The sequence below is a fragment of the Dryobates pubescens genome, chromosome 10 (genome assembly GCF_014839835.1).
Source record: "Dryobates pubescens isolate bDryPub1 chromosome 10, bDryPub1.pri, whole genome shotgun sequence".
Classification (NCBI taxonomy): domain Eukaryota; kingdom Metazoa; phylum Chordata; class Aves; order Piciformes; family Picidae; genus Dryobates; species Dryobates pubescens.
This window is the reverse complement of record NC_071621.1, coordinates 37,151,318-37,170,680: the sequence shown is the minus strand read 5'-3', so window position 1 is coordinate 37,170,680 and position 19,363 is coordinate 37,151,318. Positions and strand designations below refer to the sequence as shown.

Here is a 19,363-nt window from a genome sequence, read left to right as displayed (position 1 = left end):
TGGTTATCAAAAGCTGTAATTGCCAATACTGTATTTTACCTGAAAACCCATGATGTCTTCCAATAAGGTAGATTCAAAGCTTCTTCAGCAGTCAGTTCTGTAATTCCTGGACTGCTCTGGTGGGTCCCAGACCATTCCCAGTATGCAGACCCACTGGTTTGAAGGGTAAGAGTTTAGTAGCCTGCATGGAGACCTTGCAGCTGGCCTCAGTGGCCAAGAACGGCCTTGGGCATGTTCAGTTTGTTAGCACAGATACTGCCTGCGTCTGATGTATGTCATTTGGGGTTTCTTGAGTTCTCACAGCAGCAGGAATGCAGTACCCCATGCCATTCAAAGTAGCTCCATTCACAGAAAACACTGACTGAAGTGTTCTCATGAGACAGGGATGAACTTGAGCTGCAAAGCCTGTATTAAGAGAATGTAACCAGATTATGAATAAGCATTTAATTATGTCATTGAGACCAGCTCACATGGCAAAGCAGCTCATTAGCTGTTTAAATGATCACCAGAATGCACTTGTCAAGAGTGCAAGGAAGGCTGCTAGTGACCAGAAAACAGCTGAGATTTAGCAAATTGCCTGGATGAATAATGCATAATACATGATTCTGATTATAGAGGTCAAGCTACAGCCTTCCTGAATGCCAGGCACACAGAGAAACCTCCACCCACTTTGAAAAGGTTTCTGGGGAAGCGATGGCCATACAACACCTATCCCTTAAAACTGTTACAGGGTTACAAACACTTCTTTTAACACCCCCACAGCAACACAACCTGGCGTCTGATGAAGCACAGTGAAGACAAACAGGTATCTCTAATGGAAAGTCCTCCATTCAAATTCAAGTCAGATGTTTTCCTATCGTGTTGGTAGGGGTAAAGCTCAGTAAACTGGGGGCAATGAAAGCAGTGACACATTCATGTCCAGTAAATGAATTGATTTGTGGCAAAGCCCCCATCTGGATTGAAAATGGTTTCTCTCTTCTTCCCTTAGTAGATGAAAAGGTTGCTGTATGAACAGAAAACCCTGCAAATCTTGCACTTGACTGCAAGTTCTCACTACCAAGTTCTCAAAGGGCAAGAGAGAGGCACATATTAATTCTGTCTTTGCTTTCCTGAGATGTAAAGGTTTAAAAGAATGATCCTGTCCTCGGCTTCTAAACTGCATCATGCAGACTTCACCTCCTTCCTCACTGTACATTCATTTCATATTTTTGCTTAAAGATGCAGAAAAGTAAACTAACTAGAAATAAGAATAGTTTATACAAGATTTTAGAAGCAGAAATACCACCTACTTCTAAAAACCCAGATTCAGGCCTGTTTCACTGCTTGTCCAACCTGTTCACCCTAAAAGTTCTCCAGAGAGCATTACCAGGATGACTGAGTGGCTATAACTCAGGGAAGATCCTATGTACAGACCATGCTTTCCAGTACACTGCCCCCACTGCTGCTGTGGGGGCAGCAGATGACAGTGAGGTTCAGATGCCTCGATGTGTCATCTTTTCTTCGGTCACCTGAATACCAGCAAACACCACCACACATTTCCTCCTGAAAGGGTCTGCACAAGGGTCTTTCACAAACAAGCCAAAACTGGGCAGCTTACCAGGATAAACGGACAGACAGCACCAGGACCTGCATCCCTCCAAGCCAATCCAAGTACAGTATAGATACAGGCAACAGAACAAATCGCTTCTATCATCACTCTTCATTTTATTCTATGAGAGAGATTTTGCTTCTCATCTCCTTATCTTCTTGTCCAGATGGCAAAAGCCCTCTTGCTGTTTCATTAAAACCCCTCTCTGAGATGTGTCATATTCAAAACAAGGTTTTATTAATAGCATGAAATGTTTCACACTTTTCTCAAAGGTTTTATAGATCATCCACAAAAAGCAGCTTCAGGCTTGAAGCTATGAATGCACTGCCCGAGCATTTCCATTCATGATCCACATACGGTGCTCATAAAAGAACTCCAAGAGATGGCTTCTGCAAATAAATCCAGAGTGTTCTGTTCAAAGCTCAGCACTTCTTACTGCTTCACAGAGATGCTGAGGTGCACAAAATAATGGTTAAAACAAAGTCTGGTTTTCCATATTGTGCTGGAGTACAAGAACCGAAGCAGGGACAAGAAGCAGTGTTAACTGATGCCCAACTTAACAACTGGGTTACATGGCAAGACATGCTCAGTCTCTTGGTTTCAGTGTTTAACAGAAGACAAAGATGTGCCTTTGAACATTCCTTAAAAGCCATCCTATGCTGAGAGGTCAGAGTGATTTTAGCCTAATGCAGAAGATGTTGATGTTTTGCAGATGGCACTAGCAATGCCTCTTCCTGCAGGAGAATCAGGAGGTTTTCATTTCAGAGAACAGCAGGGGTGAATTAGGACTCAGAATAAAGAGGCCACATTCTGCCAGAAATCCTGGTCTAGGAACATGCATGTGCTCACTTATGAGAAGAAAGAGACTCTTACTTCAGATTAAATGTGATAAACACAGAGGGGTGGCCCCTGCAGTTGCACATTTACAATTAGCTTCCTATGCCATTGAAGTTCCTAGAATCAGGTACCTCCCTAGTCCATTACCCTGGTCTCAATTACATTGCTGCATAAAAGTTACCCTTCTGCTTCTCCAGGCCTTTGTTTTCCCCCTCAAGACAAAAGAAAGCAGTTCTGCAAAGCTTGAGGTTACCTGAGTAACTTAAAAACACATGAAAAAAAAAGGAGACATTAAAAACTACATTAATAAAACAAAGTTGAGAAGTTCTAAACTGTATTTATGTTGGAACAGCATTGCTAAGACTCAGCAGGAAGCAAACATTCTGGGGTTATTTTTGTCCTCACTGGAAATCCATGCCTTGGAATTTGATTTTTTTTTCCCACACAGCTCTGGTGCTCCACATTCACATTATTCACAACTACTTCCACCACTGAATTTTCCCACCAGAGCTCAGCATTTGCCTTAGAATCACAGATTGGGTTGGGTAGGGAAGGATCTTTAAAGGCCATCTAGTCCAACTGCCCTGCAGTGAGCAGGATCATCTTCAAACAGATCTGGCTGCTCTAACCTGACCTTGAATGTTTGCAGGGATGGGGTTTCTACCACCTCTCTGGGCAACCTGTGCAAGCGTTGCAACATCCACAGCATAAAAGATTTCTTCCTTATATGTAGTCTAAATCTCTCCCCTTTTAGTTTAAAACCACTACCCCTTGTCCTATCACTAAAGGCCCTGCTAAAAAGATTGTCCCCATCTTTCTTAAAAGCCCATTTTAAGTGGGCTTATGAGAAAGCCTGCAATAAGGTCTCCCTGAAGCCTTGCCCAAGCTAAACCCCGATTCTCTCAGCCTTTCATAGGTTCACAGAATGGTTTGGGTTGGAAGGGGCTTTAAAGATCATCTAGTTCCAACCCCCCCATCATGGGCAGGGACACCTTCCACTCGAGGTCTCATCCAACCTGGCTTTGAGCACTACCAGGCAGGAGACATTAACAACATACCTGGGCAAGCTGTTCCAGCATCAAACCACCCTCACTGCAAAAGATTTCTACTAATATCCGGTCTAAATCTACCCTCCTCAAGCTTAAATCCATTCCCTCTTCTATCACAAGACCCTGTAAAAAGTCCCTTCCCAGTTTTCTTGTAGGCCCCCTGCAGGTACTGGAAGGCTGCACTAGGGTCTTCCCAGAGCCTTCTCTTCTCCAGGCTCAACAGCCCAAACTCTTTCAGCTGTCACCACAGGGGAGGTGCTTCAGCCCTCTGATCATACTGATGACCCTCCCGGGGACCCACTCCAGCAGTTTGACTCCTTTCTTGCACATCATCCTGACCTGCTGCGAGGTACAAGTCTTTCTATACAGATCCAGCAGATGTATTCCACTGACACTATAAGCACTCCACCTAAGGTCCTATAGGATCAAAACTCCTTCACATAGTGCTGCTGATTTCAGTTTGCTTTCTGAGGATTGCACAGACTTTTTGTTTGCAGAGGTGTCTGGCACAAGAGAGTCACCAAGTTTACCATGTGGTTGTGTGGTTTTGCTCCATTTGTCATACCTTACAGACAGTCCTCACTATGCTCTTTGCTACTGCTACACTTAGCTTGTTTTCCTTCACTTCCCTATGCTAGGAACAAGAGAGCTGTGTGACAGAAGCTGTGAACCAGGTAAGCAAGTATCAGCATATGCACTTCTGCCCCAGGATGAAGTGAAGCAAAATTTAACATTTAAATATCTGGGGAGGAGAAAAGGTTTGCTCTCTGTGCCTTGGAGGCAGATTCTGGTTCCAAACACCCTTAACATGCCTAATCAATTGTATTTCATTGAAACTGCCCAGTTACTGTGTAGTACATGGGAAGGTCAGGTCAGACTCTCACACTACTATCAAAGAATGTAAGGACTGATGAGCAGGGAGATGATGGACCTGAGTGAGTGCCAGTGCCTGTGTGTCTGCATGGGAGAGTGTCAGAGAGCAGCACAGAAACTCCACCGCTTCATCATCCACTTCCCTCTGTGTCAGCATCACCACGAGCACGAGGCATCATTTCAGCCCTACATCAATAACTAGCTGGTGGAAAGTCACCTACAAGGAAGCCAGAGGGACTGGAGGTCTCTGAAACTTCCTTGTTGAGAACGAGCCTGTGATGCTCACGGGTTTTACTGGGCTTGGGCTTCATTACCTGACACAAATTAATGTTTGTAAGAGTTCTAGCCTAAATCTGCCAAATAAGGCTCCAGCCCTGCAGGCAATGCACCTCACAAGGTCCTGGCCTTCAGAGAGCACAGATGCCTATAAATATCTGAAGGGGGTGTGTCAAGAAGGGGCCAATCTCTTTTCAGTGCTGTCCTGTGGTAGAATGAAGGGCAATGGGCACAATCTGGAACGCAGGATGTTCCACCTCAACATGAGGAAAAACTTCTTTATACATTAAGGGTGATGGAGCCCTGGAGGAGGCTGCCCAGAGAGGTTGCGGAATCTCCTCCAGAGACTTTCAAGGCTCATCTGGATGTGCTCCTGTGTGGCCTGCCCTAGGTGATCCTGCTTTGGCAGGGGGGTTGGACTCAATGATCTCCAGACGTCCCTTCCAACCTCTACAATTCCATGATTCTGTGTAGGTCCTAAACCCACTAATACAAGGGCCTCTCGTGCTGCCTCAGAACTTTGCTTTCTTTTCACCTACTGCTCTCCTGTTCCTCTTTTTAAATTAAAGAAAGCAAGTGATTCAATGAAAAAATTCCAGGTGACCTCAGCAGTGCAAAGCCAGGAGCCAATTTATACATTGCAAAGTTTTAAGACCTGAAGTGACTCTCTCACTTCATGGGGTAGTTATTTCTTGTCTTCCTTCTCCTTTAGCAAAGCAAATGCCAGCTGAAGACATTATCACCTGTCTGAACCTTATCCTGCAAGCTCATTTCATTTTGCAGTTGATTTTCTCCTGGCCTGTCAATAACACAGATCTATCATTGCTGGGTTTTTAGAGAAGATTTGCTTCTCTTCCCCCTGAACACAGAGCAGAAGTGCATCACCATTTGTTTACAGCCCAGCTGTGCTCCCACAAAGGCACTCCTCAGATAGGCTTTGGCCAGAGGACGCTCACAGCCTTAGAGCAGTGGGATACTAAATCAAAACCCTCTGCCCTAGTTCAGCAAAAGACTTTCTTAAACAATGTGAAGCCAATACTGGGCTGCATAGGCCTGTAATTACTCATTTGTTTCCCATCAAATTCAATCTGCTTTGGATCTAATCCTGACATTTGCTGGAAGGTGTCATTAAACAAAATGAGAGGAAAGTCAGGCCAATAATCCCTTGGTCTCTAAGAAATCACTGGTTGTAGCATCTGTCTAATCAGATGCTTAAGCAGCAGCCACAGGAGGACCATGCATCACACCCAGATCTCTGGCCTGTGCATTTACCCTGTTTTGCTTCTCTCTTTGAATTATTACTTTAATAATGTAGACAAGGTGATTAGCTCAAGTTTACAGATATTGCCATCTGTAACTTATACACAGTGTGGCTGGAAGTTTTGGACTGTTATGTAACAAACCCAGAAATCTGAAGTGATTAACTAAGCATACTAATGGAAAAAATTAAGTGAGCTCTGGTAAACAGAATTACACAAACCTTCCCACAACAGCTGCCTATCGGTGCTTGGTTCTCTTGCACACAGCCTTGGGGAAGGATTGCACAAAATGCTCTACATTTGATAGAACAATGCATATTTGAGGGCATGGAGGGCATATATCAGTTGAGCATGTGTTTCTAACAGGCTGAGATCAGTGCTGGTGCAGACAAAAGATGCTATAAAACAACTAAGCAAACACCTATGCTGGCCTCAAATGTCCCATATCACCTTGGGCAAGCTAATGCAGCTCGCCACTGAAGCGAGACCAGCTCTCTCTGTTTCCCTGTTTCGGAAGAATGCTCCAAAATTAAACGTGCAATAGAATAAGTCAACATGATGCCTGCCACCATCTGATTCTTTCTCAAATGCCTACCAGTGATTCAGAAACTGCCCTCCATAACTATTTGATAAGAAATACTACACAACTCAGAAGTATTAGATGCAATGCAGCAAGTGCATTAAGACTCCGATAGCTTGAGCTTCCTGCCTGAATGAATCTCATTGAAGAACAACAGAAGCTGAATAATACATGCCTTGAAAGTCAATGCCTCCAAGAGTTAGGAATAAGAAATAATAAACCACAAGCATTTCTCTCAGTCACACTATTTTCTTTTCTTTTTCTCCAAGTATCAGTGTTCAAACTCCATAGTTCTTGCATTTTTCCCCAGTCTGGCAGCCACAGCCAGAGCTGATGTGTCTAACCACAGACTCACTGGACTGAAAAAGCAATGTGTCTTCACTTCAGACTCAAGAATAGATTCTTGGAATAAATTCTGAACCTAAGCAGTGAATTCTAAATAAAGAATAAGTTTCTTAAATAGCAGAGCAGTAAATTGTAAAGGTACTTTCTTTACCTCATGGTCAGGTGAATTACCAACCATGTATACAGATGTTCTCCCTAAAGGATAAGCTCTGACATCTACTCTATCACATACGGGTATCTCAAGGCATGACCTCTCTTTCCACCTGGATCTTTTATTGTGGAAAAATGTAAGGACTTCAGCCATTACCCCAGGATTTCTGAAAGTCCAGAAGCTGGCTCAGAGCTAATCTGCAGGTGCCCAATAAATGCAGTGCATCCAAAGATGGTGAGCCTCAGCATATGTGCAGACTGCATGAAAAGCAGCTGCTGGATGCCCAGAAGTCCCAGACACATGGCCCATCTCACCCAGAATGGAGAAAAGGACTATCTGCAATGCACAAAGTGGCATGCATTCAGATGATCCCACCACTGTGTGCACCACAGGTCTGGCACCTCTAGCATACTAAAGGCTCCTGAGCCCAAATACATCCTCTTTCCTAGCAGCATTCTTCTGCCTGGACAGGAATAAAGCAATACTGCCTCAAAGTTAAAATTGAAGTTTCTCTTAAGAGATATAAAGCATTTTCCACAGTATGAAATGACTGTGAACCTAAAATGACTATGAACCCTGAAGAGAAGAGGGTCAGAGTGCTTCAGACAAGTTTGGTTTGGGCCCCCAATAAGGATTCACTGCAATCAGCTCTCAATTTGAGAAGAAAAAAATTGCCACAGTAGGAAAACTGAAGCCAGTGGGGAACTGACCAAGTGAACGTTTCATCAAGAAGACTGAAGTTTATACTTCCTACAAGCACACCTGGTACAGTACTAGAGTTCAGAGATTACATGATGATGATGCAAAGACATTGAGAAAGGCTTGAGAATGGTTTCAGCTGCTGCTTCCTAACAGATCTGTAGCCATGTCCACTGCTCTTCTTTACACCAACACTTTAGAACATTTAAAGATCTGTGGGCTGCTTTGTTTAATCTCTGACCAAGGAAATGAAGTTAAAAGCATCCACTTCACTGAGTTTGCTGTTCCTCAGGAAATACTAATTGAAAACTTCTTGCTCTGCATTACAAATTGCAATGCAAATATTATGATTCTGTAAGTCAAACAAGATTAATATCCCTCTTTCCCAGCAGGAAATCCTAATAAATGCTACAAGGGTTTCCAGCTTTGCAGGAAGTAACCCGCCTGGTCCCTTTTATATCTGGCTTCAGTGGGAAGCTCAGTTTGCAACTCCACAACACACCAGTTACATTCCTAGAAGCAAAGCAGCCCAGCTGCCAGTCAACAGGACATTTGACCTTGCAGAGAAACCCGAAAGGCCCTTGTACAAAACAAGAAGATCTAGTTACAGTTGTACTCTCCCTGCCAAATCCATCCAAGCTTATCTTTAAAACACAATTAACATTTAAAAACCGGCCAACACCAAGCCTATTTTCCAGCAGCAGCCAGAGTTTTGCTGCTGCTTTCCAGTACCTTTGCATCATTTCTATTTACATGAGAAGCAACCTTGTTATGCTGAAACTTTAAATGCAGTTAACAGATTGAGAACAAGTACTTGCCTTTAAGGAAAGTGGCCCAGTTTCAGCAAGTATCAGTCATGGTTTTTTAATCCCAGCTATGTGTGACTAGTGGCCATTTGGAAGGTCACAACGCAAAGGTACTTTTCTAAGTTTTATAAAGCCACAAGAACTCTCCAGGGCAGCTTGAAGCTCTCTGTGGTATCCCACTTTGTGCCCTTGTTTGCCCTCCAGCAGCTCCAGCTCTTCCTGCCTGCATGCTGGAGGACGGCACATGGCACTGGAAAGGCATCACTGAGCTGGGTGCTCCAAAGCTGATGAGGAATATGAATGAGCTTGGACAAACCACTTTTGAATTTCAGGATACACAACTGTGGAAGCAGATGGAGCCTTCATGTGATTCTCTATGAGCAGAAACTGATGATGTTGGCAAATCCCATTTTTGCTGTGAGGCTTTGGTTTAGACAACTAATAAGCATCATTTTGCACGTGTGTCCACTTTAATTACTACCTACTAGAAGAGTAAGATGGTGAAATTTCACACTACACTATCTTTAATCTTGTAGCTTTGTGATCAAGTGATCTTACATCTTGGAATAGTGCAGCTGCTTTCTCAGTGCAAAAAAAGGCTCAATGCAAAGTTGACAGAATTCAAGGGAAAGCCAATAACTAAAGCCTCTCAGAAACCAAAAGCAATACTCAGGGAGGGCTATAGATGTTGCAAGCTTTTTTTTTTGCCTCTAGACATGAGCCAGTAAAAGCTGCTGGCATCAGCACATGGAGTGAAAGGCATGTCACACATGTCTCCTCCTAATAAATACTGCAGCACATCACAGCCTGGGCAATTTACCAAACCTAAGAGGAATCTGTTGCGTGTGTGCAATGAAAAACAAGTCCCAGTGGTTTGTGCACTGAAAGTCCTCCAAACTTGAGAGGGAAAACAATTCTTTTATTACCTTTGAGCAACCATGCTTGTGTTTGAATGTGAGTTACTTGACAAGCTTGTAAGACACCCATGCTCTCAAATTCACCACTGAGGATAAAGTAGCAGACACCACAGAAGCCATTCTGCATTACAGCCAGCACTAACTCATGCTTGGAAAGCTTTCTGTAGACACACCTACATTTATCTTTACTTTCCATTGATTTCACCCAGCAAGCCAAGACATCTGCTAGGCACTGGGGGAAGAGAAAACTTTTCAATTCTTCCCAGCATCCTCATCACTTCCAAAACTTTGAGACCCTCTTGTACAAACTGCAGCTCTCACCCAGAAACCACCTGAACTGCCAAACTATTCCTGCACAACTCCAAGTGTCTTTCATGCTCTTCCAAGTGCTGCACAGACCTCTTCCCTACAACAGTGCCTGCTGGAAGTTAGCCTTCGTGCACCTCGTGCTGGTGCAAATGGTTTGCTCTCCCAGAGGCTTTTTGATTTCAAAGAGTGTCTGTTAAAAAACCCAAACCAACCAAAAACCAGACCAATGGAGAGAAAAAGCTATTTTAAAATTATACTTCTTCCCTCCCCCTCCTCCTCCCCCCCAGTATTCAGAGCTGGCACTTTTGCAAGGAATTCTTGTTAGTTGTCTCATTTTATTGCTAGAGTTAACAACCTTCATATAGTATTAGGAGAGAAAAGGGTCTTGTCCCTTCGATATTGTGATCAGGGGTGTGATGAGAGGTGGGAGGCTCTTTGCATTGTTTTTGGCTGGTTTGTTTGTTTTCTAGTTGTTGGGGGGTTTGTTTGTTTTGGTTGGGGGTTGCTTGTTTGTTAGTTTTGTTGTTTGTTGGGGGGGATTTTTTTATGGGACTTTTATTGAGTCACTAGAAAGAGCATGAACGTGAAAATCCTTTGGTTTACTTCCCCGCCCTCAGGTGGCCTAATAAAATACATTCTCTCTCCTTCCAGCTCTGCCCACCTTAGACCATCCTGCCTACAGAAACTCCAAATAATCTGGACACTTCACAAAATGACAGGATTTGGCATGCATTTGGTATTCTCATTGGCAAATTATCACAGCTAAAATTATCTGCAGGTTTAACAAACCCTTAAAATGAAGATTAAACAGAATTTAATACTTTCCATAGAGAATTTAACCACTAAGCAAAGTGGCAAATCTATTAGCTAAGCCAAAGAGTTCAAAGATGTCTTGTCCAGGAGAACATAGTGCTGCTGTAACTGAAACAACTAATTCCTTCCTATGTTGAGGAAGACAGAAAAAGCACTAGCTACACATTTTAAGAGGCTGAGTAAAACCAATCCAAAAGGACATACTACAAAACAGACTGAGCACTTTATGAGCTAGACAAAAAAACCTTGCTCTGCAATGTGGAGCTGATATACATATACACACACAATGCAGAGATCTGCTGGAAATCTGCTTTGGTTCCATGGACATACTGAAAAAAGGATACACGTGCAACTGAGGGCTGTGAAGCAGAAAAGGTTGATGTGCAGAAAACTTCTGTGCTGGTGTTATTTTCTTTGTCAGAATGACAGTCTGCTCAGTTCATGTCTGAGTTTTGTGTTTGGCAGCTGTAGAGCTATAAAAAGCTCTGCCATTTAAAACAGTTTTAAAAGGTACTGTATTAGACTGACAATACAGAAGTCATTCATCAAACTGTCATGTTGTTTGGGGAGACAGATAGCAAGTGTCACTCCTGGGCCTCAAAGAGGAGGTTAAAAATGAAATCCATGCTTGTCATCTCTACTAGAGCACATTATAAACTGAAAGTAATCAAGTTTGCTGTTGTGCCAAACCTTTCATTGAAAGAGAGGGAATTACAGCACAGTGTTTATTCTTCCCCGAGCATCGAGGCCTGTCTGACCTGCTCACAACAGCTCTAAAGCTATGTCTGTCCCAAAAGAATTTATTTGGATGAAAGCTACAATAGGCTATTGAATGTTTGGTAGCAGGTCTGATAAGTCAGTGAGAAAAAGACAGAAAAATAACTGAGTCAGAAGAATAGAAGAGTGAGACAAAGCAAAACATTGTTCTTCAGTCTGACTTGTCTCCTAGGTTTTGCCAGGGTAAGAATATTTCTGGATCCAGTACCCCAAGGATAATTAACATAACCATTGGCCTTTTAGTTCCCTGCCCCCTTGGTAAAAAACCCCCCAAACAACTGGAACATCTAACCAACCAAAACCCAAACCAAGCAAGAAGACAAGAAGACAATCTGCACTTCTGCATAGCATTTAATCAGATACCGATGTGATTAGGGACAGGTAAGGCTTCTCCTGTGCAGGCCAGCAGCTGGTCTTCAGCTGCAGCAGGCACGTGCATTGGCAGCTCCAATGTCGAACTCCAGGCCATAACTCTGCAAGGGTCTGGGTGCCAGAAGTGCCTGGGTGCTGTCTGCATGTGGGCACCTGCCAGCAGTGGTACTCCTTGAAGTGAAGAAAGAGTAAAACACTGAGGTCACAGAGTTGCCAGAAGCAGATGTTCGCGCAGATGTTCTACAGAGAGAGAGAGAGAGACTGCCCATTGGAATGGGCTGCCCAAGGAGGTGGTGGAGTCACCATCACTGGAGGTGATCATCACTTGATAGGATGCTTGGTTGCATGGTTTAGTTGATTAGGTGGTGATGGATGATAGGTTGGACACAATGATCTTGAGGGTCTCTTCCAACCTGGTTTATTCTATTCTATTCTATTCAGTACCTCGTATCAGTCAAGCAAGTTGGAGGGGCAAGAAGGTAAATCAGCATCATTTATAGCGAGTCAGAGAAAGAAGATTATCCCAATCCCTGAAGGACCCCAAATATTATAAACAATCACAACTTCTCCCTTCAGCAAGAGGTATCAATAGAGTGCAGCTACTCCTTAAAGACCCACCTTTCCTTTCTCCATTCTGAATGAATGCCAGTAACAGCTGCTAGTGTTCTTCTGAGGGTGGCTGCTACAGAAGCTAAAGAGGAATTCAATTTACATTCAATTCAAAATACAATCAAATGGAATTTGCTTGAGGTTCAGGTTTGTTCAGTGAGTGTCAGATGTGACAGACCAAACCCCAAGATTCTGGGGTCAGACTCTGGCACATGAAACTATAAAGCTGCCAGACCCATCTGTAGCAGGTCAAAACTATCTGAAACAAAACCCAATGCACAAACTACTGCTCTTCACTTCATCTTGTGAATTAGCACTGCCTTGCAGCACCTCAGTTAAATCATCACTACTTCTGATGAGGAGCAAGAGCACAGAGCAGCACAGTTCCTAACATCCATGACATTTTATGCCATGCTGCTTACACGGAGCAAGGCCTGGTGAGGACAGTGGAATGAAGATTTTTTATAGGACCAGCCCTTCACATAATAAGCTCAGTCTTCACTCCAGCATCTACAGTGCTTCCAAAGTACTCAGCTGGTTGTTTGCCACACCTCTGACTAGATGCAATGAATAGGAATGCTGAACAAGTTGTAACATTCAGCCCTAGACCCATTCTAACTACAACAATATCAATTTGCACACTACTTATCAGTTTGTGCTACTTAAGTGAAATTCTTACTGAAGTGCCAAAAATCTATAGTCCACCCCATGAAACACGAGCTGCATTCATTTTTGGCTCTGTCCATCCAAACCATACCTGGTGTAAGGATTAAGGCCTCTCCAAAGAAAGGGAACAATAAAGCAAAAGCAACATAGGCAGCTGCCAAGTGTTGAATGTCCACAACTTAAAAGCAATTTTAAAGGTATTTTTATAACATAAACTGCTCCGAAAACAGAAACAAGCATTTTGGTCCTAACACAATTTATTTACACTCAGTACTTACAAAAGCTCCTCAACTAATACTTCCAAGACCTCTCAATGAATATACAAGTGCAAAAACCAAAACAAGGGCCAATAACAAGGTGAACACACCACAGAGGCAGAGTGTGCGTGGGCACCACTCTCACCTTGGCAGCAAGTCTTCCCCCGCACTTCCATGCTTTTCCACAAGACCTCTGCCTAAAGCATCAGTGGTATCCCAAAGGGCAGAGTGACAGTATTGGCAAGGGATTATGCAGACAGACAGGAAGGCAGATGGTCTCTTGGTTTGGCTATGATAAGGAAGAGACACTGGAATCCAAACTGGGGAAGCAAAGGGACTTCTACAGGCTGCTGCCAATACCAGAAGCACCAACAGATTTAGTTTGGGCTTAGTTTACTGATCATGATGTAACATAATGTTCTTTGATACTAAAACAGGAGGAAATGCCTTTACCAAAAGATACTCTGGACTCAAAAAATGCTATGCTTAACATTAACATGAATGATGTTAATGAAACTTCACATGCCAGGATAAAGGCCAAAACAATTCTAACTGAGCAATCGTATTAGTAGAATATCACCACTAGTACCACAACACTAGGCCAAAGCTCAGCTCCTGAGTTTGCTTCCACTGAAGGCAGTGATGATTCACCTAGGCTTGACTGATGAAATGAAGAACAAGTCAAAACACTGAAACAGCCTCTCTACTCTGGACACTACTGAAGACTCATCATGCTGCACAGTGCTTCAGCTCATTCGTGTTTCAACTCTAGAAGAGTTAGACCATGATTTGCCAAATAGCTCTCAGTTATGGTTTGACTCAGTTTTTAAGTGTCCCATGTGGTGCAGTTTGGCCACTAAAGTGTCTAGTAACAGCACAGTTCCACCAGGTCAGTTCATCTAACACAAGCATCCTGTCTCCAGCAGCAGTCACAAGCTTTAGGAAGAGCAAACAGCACAGGTAAATAGGATATGCTTCCCCAGCACACTCCCATCCCTTGTCAGTTTGAGGATGTTCAAAGCCAGGTGTGGTTTTAGTGTATTTATAAATCCATGGTGGATTTTTTGGTTTGTTTTCTAAATCAACTTGTCAGTCTAAAACTTGTCACCTAAAACTTAGCCAAATAGCTACAGGCTCCTGAAAAATAGGAGATGAATCTCTAAACTCTCTCTTTGCAAAACATGGAACAGATGGTAAGCTAACAAATGCTGGGAGTCACACAGACACTTAAAGCCCTGTGCCGCCCTCAGTGCTTAAATGCCCATAGAAAACTAAACCTAATAAGCTGCAACCTCCAGATGCAAGAATAAAACCTTGTGGATTTGGATATTTACTAAACTAATTTGAAAATATAATCTTGCCTTGATTTTATCTGGCTAGCTGTCATTTCACATGCAGTTTTCTTGTGCTCATGGCCAAGTTTGTTTAAATGCAACCGTTTCACTAATCCAGCTAATTTTAGGCCTGTTTTACCCCAGTTGCTGACTACAGCCATGTGGAAGACTGCATCATTTTCCCTCAGCTGCAGTGGCAAATTACTGACACAATGTGCAAAGAACCCTCAGTTAGCTCAACCCTGATCCTCTCCAAGCTGAAGGACAAAGAGTCTTTCTGCACTTTAATGATGTGTACAGCAGTACATTCCAAAACCACTGCAGAAATGTACAGCAAATCTTTAAAGTTTCATGCTTACAGATACAGGCTCATAATTTTGTTGGGCCTGAGTTATTGGGGCTTTTTGTTTGTTTTTGCAATTCATCATGACACATTCCTTGAAAAGCAATGGAGGGTGTGCATGCATAGTGAAAGAGTCCAGGGGAGCGTCCAGATCAGATCTCAAACTCTCCTCTCTGCACTGCATCTTGTGGAAAAGTTTAGTGTATTATCTCAGCCCTTCAAACACAGCAATATCCTGACACTCTGAAAACAAACTGTGACCTCTAATTCTGCATCTCCTCGTAATGGCAGATCTCAGTGTGGTTCATCTCAGAATTAGGGACTTCCAGCAAAATGTGTGAAGTGCCATCAACCTTCCCGCCGAACAGCGCGGTCCGGTGTCACATACAACAGCACAGTAGATTGTGGAGCAGACAAGACTCTTGAGTTCCTACTGGTATATGGCCAAACTGGGAACTGTCCAGCTCAGACTGTTTGTTAAAAAAAAAAAGAGAGGGCATGTGGATATAATGGAGCTCATGAAAGAACTGGGAAGTCAAGAAGAACACATCTTAGGTGAGCAGAACCGCACAAATCTCCAGAACTGACAGCAGTGCCAGAAAGGACACAACACGGCCTTGACCACACCAAACACAAGGCAACTTTGACAAATAACACAGTAGGTAAGAGGTGCTCCATCTTTCCTCCCAAGGTCTGAGCACTGAATTAGCTTCTCACAAGGCTGAGGCCCCACAGTAGAACAGATTTGTCTCTCGGCTGCTGCCCTGTCAACAAGTCACTAACTTACACACCCTCGTGGAATCTACCCTGGACGTGGATCACCACAAAATGGTCTCACCAATTTGTTGAGGCTATCTGACACTGTTAACTTTTTTAGGTTTTCCACTTTTGTAGCATTCAAAGGCAGGAAAAGAAATACATCATGAGGCACATCACAAAAACATGCAACCAGCTTGTCTTCATCCTCCTATTATTTCTGAGATTGCTCTGTCAGCTGCAAACAACTGCTTCTGCATTTTAAGGCCATAAATATCCTTCAGAAGAATGCTGATGCTTCCCAAGCCCTGGATCAGACATGGGCATATATTGCTACAGAAGGAAGAACAGTATATGAAAAGTGCAGAAACATGCAGCACTCTTAAAGCCTTAGCAGCATAACCTGTTCTGCCTTCAAAGTTCCTCCTACTGCCCAAGCTACAAGATTTCCTTGCACATGATTTCCCCAATGTCACCCAGAAAGTCAAACCACTCTCAGAGATGGAATGCAGTCTTACTTAACTGCAAGACAACTTTTTTTTTCCTTCTAAATTTTGCCCAAAATGCCCAATCAAGCAATTTCTTATACACAGCGCATAGACTGGCCAAATAATTTAAGGACTGGAGATAACTCATTTATGATCTGTGCTTAATACAACAACATTTAGGTATTCCTTGACAGCAGAAAACCAAACCAGCTTCACATAATAAACAATGGCCAAGGGAAAGAAACAATTGCATCCATCACCAGTTTTTCTATTTTTGTTTTTCTTCTAGAGCAGATTTGGGAAACAGAGGAGCTTCTCAGGGGACAGCCTGCTTTGACTAATATTTAGGGTGTCAGAGGCAACTGGGCAGCAGAGACTGCTGGGTCTGCTACCTTCAACCCAGTAAGCGAGGAAAGACTTGGATCAATAACCTCAGATCGTAAATCTGTCTGTGATTCTGCTGGAGGTACACAATCTTCACAGAATAAATACCACACACTTCATAGCTTTAGACTGACACTTAACCCAAAAGCTATGAAACAGCTAGAGCATGGAGTAAAGCAGCAAAACACTGGCTTCCCAAAGCCTCACTTCACAAAATCTTTTTGGAGAGATGCAAGCAAAACAACTTCTGATCAGACAAAAGTTTAGATTGAAGTAAGATCCACTGCAGAAAAATAGCAATGACCTCATGTCCACATTTAACTACCAAAGAGAGCAAGAAAAACTGCTATGTGATGAGGGCACACCTGAAAACCTATCAAGATTTTGACCTACAGCACTGAAGCACAGCAGACCAAGGGGCCATCAATCATATGCTGACAAAACACGAACTGTCTGAAATATCCCATTTCAGTTGAATGCAGTTAATTCCTTAGACACTACAGTGAACTGTTAAGAGCAACAGAGAAACAGAAGCCTGTTTAAAAGAGTCTGGAAAGAAGGCCTGAGCATTTACTAATGACCAGTTACCTAGAGGGACCACATAAATAGATGGTCTTTATCTCTTACCACACATCAGCCACTTCTGTCCTTACTTGGATGTTCTGTAGATGACTATCAATCAATGTAAGGCCTGTACTGACAGAGGAGCACAACAACATAAACAGCAAATATCCAGGCTGGAGACCAGCTGGGAGATTTCTCATGGCCAATTAAACACAGCATGCTGCAATATATTTTACCTCTAACAGAAGTAGTTTTCTTCACTTCTCGCCTCATTCCATCTAGACTTAAAGAAAACTATTTCACTGGGGGGAGGAAACATGTTAGGAAAAGCCTCACTCCTGAAAATTATCAACTGGGACATTCAATCATTTCTGTGCTGTTATTGCATTACACTAAACAAAGGTCAAGGTATTAATTTTTCAGCTCAAAATGATATGTGAAAGATTACTACAAACATTATGAGCTATGTTGCCCTTTATAACTGCCACCAAAAAGAGCAAGTCAGATGTTGAAGAAAAACCAATCAAAACCACTTAATACTGATGAAGTACTGCTGCTTAAGAGAGAGTTGGCAATTCCTCTTCTGTCTTACCGGCACAACAATGCAAATCACATTGCCTACAAAATTGTTGTGTACTCAGTAACAGCCTGTCTCGTCAGATGCTTTGGTCCTTTGGGGAGCACCTCCATGAATACTGCAATGGTACCATGAGAGACAAGTCCAGCATGCTGTGTACTGCACAAAGTAAAGGTTGTCACCCAAAGAGTCTCCTATCCATAAGACGACACAGGGGCCTCATATACCAAAAAGGTTATAAATAGTCACAGACCCATCAATTGTCAGTATCATGTTTAATATCTGCTCACTTTTAAGGTAATTAATGTATTTGTAGGTATTTTTAGCAATCTTTATACAAAACCCTGGAACCAAACATCACTGAACCTGGCATTCTTGATCCCAAAATTTGTAGCCAGATTTTTAGTTTTTTGTCCCTTCAAATTCCGGAAAGGTATAGAAAATTATTGCTAAGTATTGTGGGAGTAAACTACAGGGCTTCATTTTACACACCTTCCAGCCTGTCAAACCTCTTCATCCTAAAGCTTTTTTGTGTTTAACTAATGGTGAGGTTTCTGCAGTGTTGAGAGTGTCCAGCAAAACATGCTGCTTCAGGAGCAGAAAATGCATTGCTATGAAAAGAAGTTTTACAAGAACCACCACTGCACGTCCTTGTTTGAACACGAAGGTGCAAACAATCAGTTTCACTACCACACTCAGCACAGCACACATGGAAGTACCCCAGGTATTCTCGTGATTCCAGGTCCTAGCCAAAGGCACGCCTGCCATACATCAGCTCTTCCAGTGCCACCCCTGCAGCTGACAGAGGGAAGCCTCATGATCAGCTCTGGAGAAACCAGCTGGTGCACAGCTACAGAACTCATCCTGTGCTTTTCCAGGTTGCTTTGTAACTGCTTCCCCCACCTCTCCGCTGCATTTCACCTCTTCCAGAATGCGGCTGCAGCCTGGGGATGGTCACAGCCACACTACCAATACTCAGGCACCAGGATTCTCACCTGGGAAAGTCAAACACCTTCCTCCAGCCACCCACCCCACCAACCACCACCGAACTGCTTTGCCCTTTCCCTCAGCTCGGCCGCTCACGCCCCTGGGAGACCACCCCCCGCCACACCGACCTTGTTGAGATGGGGGTTCCTGGTGACGTCATAGCCGCGCTGTTTGACAGCCAGGGCCCCCCCCGCCTGGCAACTGCGGCTCCGGGTGACGCTGACGAGAAGCGGTCTCCAGCTGGCCCCCGCCATCCGCAGCAGGGGGCCGGCCGCCCCCCAGCACACTGGCACCATGGCCCGGCCGCGGCTTCTGCGCGCAGAGACGGCGTTAGCGGACACGGGGCGGGAAGGGCGCGGTGAGGGGGCGGGGCAGGCCCGGCCCGGCCCGGCCCGGCCCAGGTGCTCCCGGCGCGGCGGTCCCTGCCGAGCCGAAGCGAAAGGAAACCCAGGAAGCAGATGCCGCCTCGACCCCGCGGCGGTGGCGCTTCCTCCGTTACCTGTTAAGGCTCAGCCGCCAGCTGAGGGGAGGGCGGTGTCCGTTGGTGCTCCGCCTCCGCCGCCCGCCCAACCGCCGCCTGAGAGGAGGGGGCTTGCGCGGCCAGGGGTTTGCGCGGCCGGGGCTTCGCCTTCCCGCTGCCGTGGGCTCCTAGGGAGGCCTCGCTCCGCCGCCGCGGGTCTGTCAGTTCTCCATCATTAGCCTTAGCAAAGGGCATCGCGACAGACGGACCTGGGGCTGTGCTGCGGA

General features: G+C 44.1%; 1 protein-coding gene across 1 annotated transcript in view; it reads right to left on the bottom strand.

Annotated features, from left to right (window-relative positions):
- ME3 (malic enzyme 3) overlaps positions 1–19,006 on the bottom strand; it is a 130,326-nt gene extending 111,320 nt beyond the window's left edge. Inside the window, exon 1 of the mRNA XM_054164774.1 lies at positions 18,745–19,006. Coding sequence (XP_054020749.1) covers positions 18,745–18,912 — 168 coding nt within the window. The 5' untranslated portion in view covers positions 18,913–19,006. The remainder of the gene's footprint in view (positions 1–18,744) is intronic.
- Positions 19,007–19,363: the final 357 nt, after the last annotated feature.